Source organism: Pollachius pollachius (assembly GCF_949987615.1).
Source record: "Pollachius pollachius genome assembly, chromosome: 3".
Taxonomy (NCBI): domain Eukaryota; kingdom Metazoa; phylum Chordata; class Actinopteri; order Gadiformes; family Gadidae; genus Pollachius; species Pollachius pollachius.
The window spans coordinates 5013247-5024824 of record NC_136936.1 but is presented as its reverse complement, the minus strand read 5'-3'; the positions used below and the strand labels follow the sequence as shown (position 1 = coordinate 5024824).

General features: G+C 45.2%; 1 protein-coding gene across 2 annotated transcripts; it reads left to right on the top strand.

The window, feature by feature from the left end:
• The first annotated feature begins 5392 nt into the window (after window positions 1–5392).
• Window positions 5393–8105, top strand: p2ry1 (purinergic receptor P2Y1). 2 transcript variants are annotated; one of them, XM_079731872.1, is made up of 2 exons: window positions 5393–5838; window positions 6129–8105. In XM_079731872.1, exon 2 carries the CDS (start codon window positions 6162–6164, stop codon window positions 7218–7220), a length of 1059 nt encoding a protein of 352 aa, XP_079587998.1. In that variant the 5' UTR covers window positions 5393–5838; window positions 6129–6161; the 3' UTR covers window positions 7221–8105. The 2 variants fall into 2 exon arrangements, with proteins under 2 accessions (XP_079587998.1, XP_079587997.1); XM_079731871.1 differs by having other exon boundaries at window positions 5393–5842.
• The last annotated feature ends 3473 nt before the right edge of the window (window positions 8106–11578 follow it).

The following is an 11578-nucleotide window of genomic DNA, read 5'->3' as shown; positions in this document are numbered from 1 at the left end:
AGTAAGGCTGCTACACACTGGCCCATCCGTTGGCCATCTCAAACGTTTGGGGAGACTCAGTTGAGTTCGGGAACAAATCTGTTCGGTGGGTTCTGCAGTGTTGGAAGCTTTTGGAACCCCTCGGGAGGCGTCTTGTCCGATTCAACATGCAAAGTCTGAGAGCGTTGGCGCCCGAGGATCGGAGCGTCTGATTGGTTGTGTGCTGCTGCTAGCACACAACCAGCTAATCAGAGCAGTGTGTGGGAGGGGCGGACTAGCGCCATGAGACTGGCGCTAACCGCTGTTCCCGTCCACACGAAAAAAATGAAGAAGTGAAAACGCAGAAGTCTGGTGCGTTTTGGCCGACCGTCCAGACAGATCCAGCGATTTCGGTGGTCGAAAACACACTTTTTTGAGATAAAAAGATAAAAAACGGCCCTATGTATTTTCGTGTTAGGATTCGTGTGGAAGCCTGATATGCAAACGATGAAGTCATCGTCCCCCCCCCCCCCCACCAGCTGGCCGAAGTTGGAGTTCTGTCGAATTTGTTTTGTTTGTTTTCTTTGATTTGATTTGTATTATTTTTGTATATTTAAATACAGTCCCTTAATAAATTTGATTACTAACTGTACATTGAAATGTATTTTCTGCTCAATCTAAAAGGTTTAGCAACTGCTCTCCTCCTCGAGTGTTTTTTTTGTATACAGCGCAGTCTTCTTTTTTTGGTGGAAAACTAGCGCGACAGAGTGGCCTTGAATGTGTACCACAGCGTTTCTACGGCTCGATACGTTTTCGCAGTGAGTCCGTCTTTTACAGAGATATTCCTGAATCGCAGTCTAGGAAAACGGCGGGGAAAAGTTTTGTTTTCGCCCGTGTGGATGGGGTCTTATTGCATCATGTGCAAGCGCAGAACAAACACGCTACTGTGTAATTGGCAGTAGTCTTCCCGGTGCGTGGATGCAACTTGTCTGCCTAACGAGTCAGACGAGAGGCAACGGAGTGGCCGTTGGTTTGAGTCCGGGTGGTGTGTAGGCCCCTGTACAGTCCCACAAGGATGTACTTAGCCAAGACAATTCAGATTTGCTTATAGAGGAGAAGCATGCCATAAGGAGGAGCGGACGTCTTCATCTTCAAGCCTGTGAGAAGAAGGATCTCCAGCACTGAGTGATCACCTGCAGATAGACGTTCAGTGCAGAGCGATGAGGAAACACGGCGAAATCCAACCCTAACCCAACAAAGCCAACCCTCCTCTTGAGAAGAAGAATGTGCTACAGAAGATATGCTGTTACAATATAATTATTATAATAACTAGTGCTGTCAAGCGATTAAAATATTTAATCGCGATTAATCGCATCAATGTCATTGTTAACTCGCGATTAATTGCACATTTCTTTATATACTAAATATCCCTTGATTTCGTGCTGCTAGCCTTTTAATGAGATCAGAGTGTTGAGAAGGACAGTAATAAAATATATTTGGTAAAATGGATATAAGAAGAGACCCGCAGTGAATTCAACCCGGTCCACTTGACATCAGGGAGGTGCATGACAGTGGTAGGCCTACCGTAAAACTTCAATAGCCCAGGCTTTTATTTGTTTCAATCACTGAACTTTCGAACAAAACTCTTGCTCATTAAAGGTGGGAAATACTATAACATTTATTATTTAAACCAGCATGAATATTCCTACCGTACGAAGGCCTATACACATTACCAGGCTATCGAATAACACCTACACACACACACGGCGGCGGAGTGGTAATCGGGAGAGCTGGGGTGGGCCGTTAACGTTTCGGGGCTATGGGGCTGATTACTGCGGGATAACAATATTGCGTTTATAAAAGTTTCTTGCAGCGCCGTCCGACAGCCTGAGCTGTGCGCCCACAACCTCTCACTCACTCAACAGCCATAACACTCAAAAACTGTCAACGTCGCAACCAAGTCGATTTTGTCTAGAGGGGAGTAACTGAGCGGCCCCTTCCGAAGTGGTACAGCCCAGGTGGTCCTTGAACTGCGATTGGTCGGAAAGAGGTAACAGCTAATGACAACATTGAACTCTAGTACCAGGCTCAAACAGAGTGACACACAAACACACACACACTTTTAAGGAGTTTTTGTGCGGCGTGCTTGTTGTTTTGTTTCCGGTGTAGCTAGATCCGGTATGGTTTTGGAGTTTTTCTTAAGTGACTAGTTGTTGCTAGACAGCAGGTGAAAAAACGACAATGTTTGCCAAACCAAAAGAGCGTTAATCGCGCGATAAAAAAATTAACGCCGTTAAAATTGGTTTGCGTTAACGCCGTTAATAACGCGTTAAACTGACAGCACTAATAATAACACAACATTTTATAAAATAACAATGATAATAATAGTATTAATAATAAGGTTCGGAATAATTATGTGGATACAAATTCAAATACCTGACATTTAATTGGTGCAAATAATTTAAAAAGAGAAAAGGAATGTTGATCGAAGGGTATGATTTAGTGAAGAGAGAGATTGAGAGAAGGCCTGAAATAAACACAGAGAGACTGTGGAGCAAAAAATAATTGATTGTGCTAAACCCAGCCTGCTACATGACTGACAAGGAAGATCAGTGCTAGTGAAGATGGTCTTCTGAATCACTGGTTGTGTGTTTCTTAGTGTGTGTGTGTGTGTGTGTGTGTGTGTGTGTGTGTGTCTGTGTGTGTGTGTGCGTGCGGGCGTGTGCATGTGCGTGTGTGTCTGTGTATGCGGGTGGGTTTGTATGCGCTGAGTTTGGGGTTTGTTATGAAGGAGAGAGAAAACGATGGACGTATCATAAAATAAATAGATATATTTACAGATTTATTTTATTATATATTGATATATGTATACTTGGTTGATTGAGAATATTAAACAAACAGGTAATTAGATGAGCGATAGGGTTTTTGGGATGAGTCTACAAATGAGGTAGGTACATAAAGATGCACAAATTACCTCTTCTCCTATCAAACTTGTCATTTTCAGCACCAACAAGCTGACACAAGGTTAAAGAAGAACGCACAATAACAAATACAGTGTGTGGCTTTAACCTGCCCAGGCTGCTGCGTTAGATCAACTCCGACACGCCTCAGAGGCCGTAAATGACAGTGACGGCGGAACAGGGTTAGCATAATCCACCGTGGACGGTGATTGGTTGTCAGGTGCGGCAGCCAAGCAAGGCAGAGTGAAACTGCAGGTCAAGGCCCTAGACAAAGAGAAGCTCTCTCTCTCCTGTGCCTCATCCCTGCTATTTTGATTACCTCTGGGATAAAAGGGGGAATGGTTCTGCGTCCAATCAGCTGGGAAAGTCGGAGCGGAGGGGGCTACGTTTAGCCAAACACGAGGAAGGACGAGCAGAGAGAACTAACAAGACTGTGGAGTTGTTAATATGAAGAATGCAACGGAATCCAGTGTAATGCATTCACAAAACAACATCCTGTGCTGTGCGCACCACAAGGCAATCACAGATGTCGGAGCTGGCGCAAAAAGCTCTGCCTGGACTGGACAAGATGAAAGCAAGGAAGAGAAAGAAATATATATAACTTTGTGACTACTAACTTGGGAAAATAGATGTGACATCACATAAACAGCACACCCCCACGCACACACCTATACACACACACACACACACACACACGTGTGTGTGCGGTTGTCTGTTTGTATGATTGCACACATACAAACAGACAAACGCACACACACACACACACAAACACACACATCAGACGCACACATTCACACACACACACACACAAACACACACACACAGACACACACACACACACACACCCTGTCATTGTCTTTAATTTGTGTTGAAGCCACAGAATTTGGTTGCTCAGTAACTTTGCTGTGTAAGAACTGTGAAAGAGCTGGGTGTGTTAGACGAAGCTATTATTGAGTTGAATGTATGTTAGTGTATATTATGTATTAATATTATATTTTTTACTTTTAATGTTGTGCAGCTATGTCAGTATACAATAATACAAACCAACAAAGTGGGAACCATCTTTTACCGTGCGCTATTGTTGTGCAAATGTTTGATCGGGCAGTTGGCTAATAAAGTTTTATAGTGAGTAATACAATAGTAATCACATGTTTTTTATTCTTATAACATTATTGTAGTACTGTTCTTGTCACGTGAAAAACAACAACCATTACATTCTTTATGCATAGATTTTTTTTTTTAAATCACACCCTTTTAAAGTAAAGTCATGCTTTTCAAGTAAAGCAGAAGTGAAATCCTTCAAGGAAAATAGAATAAACAGAAGACGGCCTTATAAGGCATATGCCTGCTTGCGTTGGCCAATGCATTCTAGTTGATACCAAGGTACACTGAGGATGCCCGCACCTCTATGCCATCCGTGTGGGTTAGGGATCCCAGCCAAACCAGATAAGGGCCAATTGTGTGCCAAGTGCAAAAATCATTTGTGACTGTGGTTGTCTGCTTGTTCAGTCCATGTTTGCTTCCATGTATCCATTTTGTTTTCTCCTTGCGTTTGACAGCTGCAAGGCAGCTCCGAATATAAAGAAAGCGTTTGGAGAGAATGCAAAGGGTAGACTCTGCAGTGTGGCTATTTATTAACTGCTTTGTTGCCAGCCTTATCTATGTGCAGGAATTAAGCAAAGATTAAATGGTTATGCTTAACAAGCAGACAATACATCTCATTAATAATCAGTGTTCCCTGACATTTTTCACTCTGGAAGGATATTGTCTGCTTGTCTCCACCACGTTGATGGAGGATACTTAAAACGTTACGCTGCACCCTTAGAAGGCTAATTGCTCTCGTTTTGCTCAGCTTCAACTAACTTTGATGTTTAATCCTCAGCCCAATTGACTTTACTTCATTTGCCAACGCAGCTTGTCCTTGGCTCCCTTAATGGTGGAAGTTATTCAATTATGTAAGATTTATTTTACCGTATAATAGCCCCAAACGAACTCATAAATAATGAAACAAATAAACAGATACATATACGAATACAAAATTAAGTCATTAATAAATCCTCAATGGTCAATTTTAAATGCAGAGAGCTGTTATTTTTTATTTACCCTGCAGAATGTAAACGGTCCCTGTGTGCGTGTGTGTGTGTGTGTGTGTGTGTGTGTGTGTGTGTGTGTGTGTGTGTGTGTGTGTGTGCGTGCGTGTGTGTGTGTGTGTGTGTGTCAGTGTTTGTGTGTGTAAGCCACAGCTCGTCTTATTACCGCAGCACCTAACGTGGATCGCAGATGACGCACGCCTTGGCAAGCAGACACAGCCTACTGTTTGTATGTGTGTGTCTGTGTGTAAGTGTGTGTGCTCACAAACTTCTACGTTGCCTCTCGTGCGCGATTGTGAGAGAGAGTGCGCGTGTGTGTTTGTGGGAGGGGTTCACAGAAGAAAAGTGCAAGCAAATCCTGTCATTTTCTGGAGCAATGGTAGTAGGTCAGAACGGTTGAGGACCCAGCGAGCGAGCAGGAAGGAGGAAGGAAAAGGAAAGGAAAGGAGAGCGCTGGGTCTGGGTATGGGACGCGCTCCAGGAGATCTCGTTGGCGCGCAGTTCCCCTTTCCTCAGTCCGTCCAGCCCGAGTGCTCCGCGGAGCCTCTCTCTACGAGCCCTGCTCCCATGCCAGAGCTCGCAGCTGTCTCTCTGTCTCTCTCTACTACTGCTGTTGTGAGGAAATGTCGTCCGTGACGAATGGCATATACTTTTCTCCTTTTGAAGTGTAAGCGCACAACCCCGGACGCGGGTGAACTTTTTTAATGGACAGATCGACAACGTTTCCGACCTGCGGGACAGAGAATACACCTGACGGTTTGGTGAATGAAATCACTGCAAACCGAGACGTTTAGGTTATTAGGAATGTGGAAAACAAGTCCGTGTCAACGGTGGGTGAGTGTTGCAGTTATTGGTTGTGTTGTCTTTTGTTTTATATAAGTAAACAAGAGCGGTGTTGTGCAAGCGAATAATTCAGCGATTTCCCCTGTGAGCGCGAATAACCGCAGCTCCACCACGTAGTCCGCCAATGCGTGTTATTCATTAATACCTCACTCACCTTATCTTCAACTTTCTCGTGAATGCATGTTAACAGTGAAGTAAAAATTACAATGCAGAGCCTCTTAATAATAATGAAATAATTATTTAATAATAAACTTGTGTATTAATACCACCCACGCAGTGAATCGACCGTCAGTTCCCCCCGACTCCAACCATGACCACTGGCCTGAACCTGACTTCCCTGCTGAACGTCACCGAGCTGCACAACCAAAGCCGAGGATGTTCCCTGACCAAGAGCTTCCAGTTCTACTACCTGCCCACCGTCTACATCATGGTGTTCCTGACGGGGCTGGTGGGCAACAGCCTGGCCATCTGGATGTTCGTGTGCCACATGCGCCCCTGGAGTAGCATCTCCGTGTACATGTTCAATCTGGCGCTGGCCGACTTCTGCTACGTGCTCTCGCTGCCCTTTCTCATCTTCTACTACTTCAACAAGACCGACTGGATCTTCGGCGACGTCATGTGCCGCCTGCAGCGCTTCATCTTCCACGTCAACCTGTACGGCAGCATACTCTTCCTCACCTGCATCAGCGTGCACCGCTACAGCGGCGTGGTGCACCCGCTCAAGTCCCTGGGCCGGCTCAAGAAGAAGAACGCCGTGATCAACAGCGCCCTGGTGTGGGTGGTGGTGATCGTGGGCATCTCGCCCATCCTGTACTACTCCCGGACGGGGCAGAAGCGCAACGCCACCACCTGCTACGATACCACCACGGAGGACGAGCTGCCGGGCTACTTCATCTACAGCATGTGCATGACTGTGTTCGGCTTCTGCATCCCCTTCCTCATCATCCTCGGCTGCTACGGCATGATCGCCAAGGCGCTGATCAGCAACGACATGAACAACGCGCCGTTGCGCCGCAAGTCCATCCACCTGGTGATCATCGTGCTGGCCGTGTTCGCCATCTCCTACCTGCCCTTCCACGTCATGAAGAACCTCAACATGAGGGCCAGGCTGTACTTCCAGAGCCCCGACATGTGCGACTTCAACAACCGGGTGTACGCCACCTACCAGGTGACGCGCGGCCTGGCCAGCCTCAACAGCTGCGTGGACCCCATCCTGTACTTCCTGGCCGGGGACACCTTCCGGAGGAAGCTGTCGCGCGCCACCAAGAAGAACTCCAGGAGGGGCGACGGCCAGCCACACTCCAAGAGCGAGGAGACGGCGCTCAACAGCCTGGCGGAGCACGGGGACAACGGGGACAGGAAGCTCTGACCTGGGCCGAGACATAGGCCAGGACCTGGGCCCGGACATAGGCTGGGACATGGGCTCTGAACTGGGGTCTGACCTGGGCCGTTCCTGGGCCTGGACATAGGGTAGGACCCGGGCTAGGAAATGGGCCTGGACCTGGTCTAGGACATAGGCTAGGACGTGGGCCTAGACTTTGAACTGGACTTTGGCCGCTGACTTTGGCACTGACCTAGCTTTGGGCCTAGGCCTGGACCTTCTCCCGGACCTGGGGCCGGACTTTGGCCTGGACATGGTCTTGAGGGGAGTGTGTGTTTGAAAACATGTTAGGTCTGCATATTTGTGGCCCCCCGATATGCACAGCACTGTTGTGTACGGTGCAGGCAACAGATGTATCTCTGTTGTGTGTGCGTGTGAACAGATGAATCTCACATCCAGCTATTGATTTCTGTAGTTGCTATCTATGATCAGTAAAATGCACCTTGGGTTATGTTAAATATTGTATGATTTTAGCAGAAAAAATGTTGGCCGTTTTTTTCAGACGAGTCGATGATAATGTTAGTGACAATGTTTTATTGACCATTACTTGGGACAGCCTTTAGTTATGTATTTATAAATCTGTCCCCTTAATACTTCTTATCCTAACCATAACTATTCTAGTTCCCTTATCCTCAAGCAACCCCTAAAGATGAATCCCATATTACCACGATGATTATGCTGTCAACATTAACCTTGACACAAACATGAGCTTGAAGCATTCCCAGAGTCTAATCGTCGGATATTGCTGCGATTCAAATACCTTTTGAGAATATCACAAAATTACCCATTCTTTATTCTGCTTCAAATTTGACATTCTAAGTGTGATCGAGTTCCATACTTAACATACCTCAAACAGCGTTGCCGAGCATCAGTGTTGCAGATGTGCGGGGGAGGGCTGGGGGAGAGGGGGGGTACAATGCATAGTTCCTAAATAATAATTGATCTAGCTGTTGATTAACCCAGATGTGTAATTTGATCCAGGAGTACAAACGGTCCTAGTAGGAAGGATTCAGCTGCTCAAAGCAAGAGGCCCAAAGGGATTTGTTGCGTGTTCTGGACAATAATGTAAGTCTGGCATCGAGTTAATTTAACTTTCTGCCTTGCACTAAACCCAATATAGTCCTAAACAGAAGAAAGACGTGTATTGCCAACCAGATGAAAGATAGAAAGCGGCCTACCTATTAATCTTGAGTCTCTGCACTCCATCAAATCTGGTGTACGGTCAAACTACGGGCAAAACATTTTGGATAATGGGACTTCTCAGAAATCCGTAGGCAGCAGAACCGTCTATGGAAAATGAAAAATTTAACCTCTTCTTATTTTGATGTACGATTTTAAACCTATGGTTAACATGCATGTAACCTCCCCCTGGCTGCCTCATATTACACATTACCTTTCCCTTGGGGAAAAATAGATGAAGGGGAAGCTGACCGGAAACAAGTGGGGAGGGGCTGGGCTTGTATTAACATCTGCTTTCTATTCTTAAGAAATACAAGATAAAAGTGTTCTATGTTTTCGTAGGGTGTCATACAAAATGCTGTGGGAGCCAATTTATACACACTGGTTGGATGCCCCCACATTGATCGAATTGCCTGTGTATAGAAGCATCACCTAGAGGCTAGAAGTGTTGAAACGAATAAAGAAAAACAAAAATAGCTATAGTCACTGACTTTCAGATTGATGATAACCGTGTATTTCCGTGCGTAATTGTTTCAAATGAAAGCAGCCTACTTTACAAATACCTTCATGTACTCTAAGCTTCGACCCGTCACTCTCCTCAGCAGGCCTTGTCCTGTCGTCTGTGGTTGTGCTGAATCTGTTGGAGTTTAACCTCACTATAACAGAAGGAATAATTAATAGGTTGCCTGACTGACTTTGTGTTCCCTTGATCCTCTGTTTATTATGATGATGTGATAAGGAGCCGCCATGAGACGTGTCTCGCTGAAGAGGCACATGTGGTGTGATCAATAACTTTGAGGCAGGCATGGGTTTAATGGTGTGTGTGTGCGTCAGTGTGTACGGTACTGTACGCGGTGTCAGCAGGGAAATGCAATAGTCCACTGGTTCTCAAACTGTGGTACGCGATGCGCTATCTAGTGGTGCGCAGAAGGATTTTCCTAACAAAAGAAAAAATATATATATTTGGAGGTCCTCTTCCTCCAAGTGGTCTATTGAATAGACCACTCGGAGGAGGAGGACCTCCAGACATGGTAATGCACTATAGCCTTCTGCTGCGCCGTCAAACTCCTTTCCCGCTGATTCCCTGTCGGTTACGGGAGGATGCAAGTGAGGAACAGGGGAGGACTGGGCGGGAGGAATGCGGCATGCCCGGTATGACAGACCCTTTGATGTATGATGTATTGGTTCAAGTCAGCCTGCTAACACAAGATTTCTTTGCTCCAGTGCCTCCAGTTGCTCATGTCTTGTGCTACCATGTCGGCGTAATGTGTGGCCCAGAGGAAGTGAAGTGAAGTGAAAAAAATGAAAATGTCCGGTATATAACACTGTAATGAATGTCTAAACGTGTTCTGTGCGTAACGTTGTGGCGTGGGAAACATGTCCACGTGTGGTTGTTATTGTTTTGTGTCGAGTTTCAGAGGCTCTGACTGATTCTAGCTGTTGTTGCATGAGTCCTCTGTCAAGAGGCCATTAAAGGAACTTTAACAGATGTCTAACCAAAACGCGTAACTTTGGTTTTGTTTGTTTTCTTTATGCTTTTTTAAAATGTCCAATGCACCACAGAAGTACTGTTTCATGTGTATTTAGAGAACAACAGACTTTGGTCTCTTGGATCAAGTTGGTCGTTAAATAATCACCCAGTGAACTTCAAGCTAGGGTTGCAATCATGAGTCGTTTGATATCGATCGATCAGTTCATAAACAGGATTTATCTAATCAGATTTTTCTGATGGATTAATCGTTTGGGTCATTTATCACGTACAAATAATTATTAATTATTATTATATCAATTCAAAATTTGTTCCTGGATCATTATAAAAGGAAGATATTTTTTCTTGGCTGCTTGTCAGGTAAAGCAAGCACATTTATAACAGCACTTTAGACTAGATCAATAATTTGATTATCCCAAACAAATCATACTTTGATTCAGCGTCTAGGAAAATAAACATAAATTGCAGCCCTACTGTAATCAAGAACACATAATCAACAGTATCTCTGCACTTTCTCTTTCTGCCAGTCTGAAATCGTTTTATGTGAGTCACACAAAGAATGGCAACTGACATCGCATAGTCCCATCACATTAGGTACGAGAAGCATTGGAATGTCCTCGTTCCATCTCGTGATATGATCGGAGTCTCTTTCTACAGAACTACGTGGAGAGTTTGTATGTGCTTAAATCAATACATACAATACATGAACAGGTTGTTGCTTTATTTATGAATGAGACGCTCCCTTACTCACTGGGAGAAAAAGGGCCTGTAGGCTGATTTCTACTATTCATAAACAAGGCCCGTTTTTACTAGGAAATAAAAGGCAATAAAATTCAAAAGGCAGATAATGGAAAAATGGTCAGTTATTCCATAACATTTTGAATTGTAAATGCTTTTAAGACTCGAGCTAACTTGAGCTTATGTCAGTTATTGTCTAAACCCACGGAGCACTCAATAAATCAATCGCTCGGACAAAAATGAAACAGGTTTCTTTTGAAGACCTGAAATAAGCCAATCAATTCATTCGGGCCGAATTAAATGAATGGACGGCCGATACCTTCCTACCCGGCCACCTGCACGCACTCTGCCCCTGCACTCATTGGGCCTGACTGGAGCGATGTCCATGGCTGGGCTGAACTATTGCTGAAGTCACGTGTTTCGGGGGAGTGGCTTTGGAGGGAGGCCTTGACACTTTCGAATCCAATCTTGCTCATTCTGGCGGCTCTCTCCAAATTGCCTATCTATCTAGGCCGAAAGATCTTTGTCAAACAAACTTCAAAACGGTCACTACTGCTTACCAGTGGTCTACTCGTATTAACAGAAGGTAAACATGTTCAATGGACACCTGTTCAATGGACCCTTACCTTTGTTGACAGCCAGGATCTGTTGGGTGGGCTGCCCGCACCACGGTGGGTTCTCTGGTACTTACTGTGAACTCTGCACTGCACAGCGAAGTGGATTAAGAAGGGAACAGTGTGTACAAGGTAACCCCCCCCCCCCAACTGTAGTCAGAATCACCCCCAACCCCACTTTCTCTGTACTGCTGCCAGCCACCACCGGCACAGCCAGGAGAGAGAGACAGAGAGAGAGAGAGAGAGAGAGAGAGAGAGAGAGAGAGAGAGAGAGAGAGAGAGAGAGAGAAGACAGAGAAAAGAACGAACGAGTGAGGCATAAAGAG

Coding starts and splice junctions, on each gene's coding strand:
- p2ry1 (XM_079731872.1), top strand. CDS start 6,162: ATGACCACTGGCCTGAACCTGACTTCCCTGCTGAACGTCACCGAGCTG.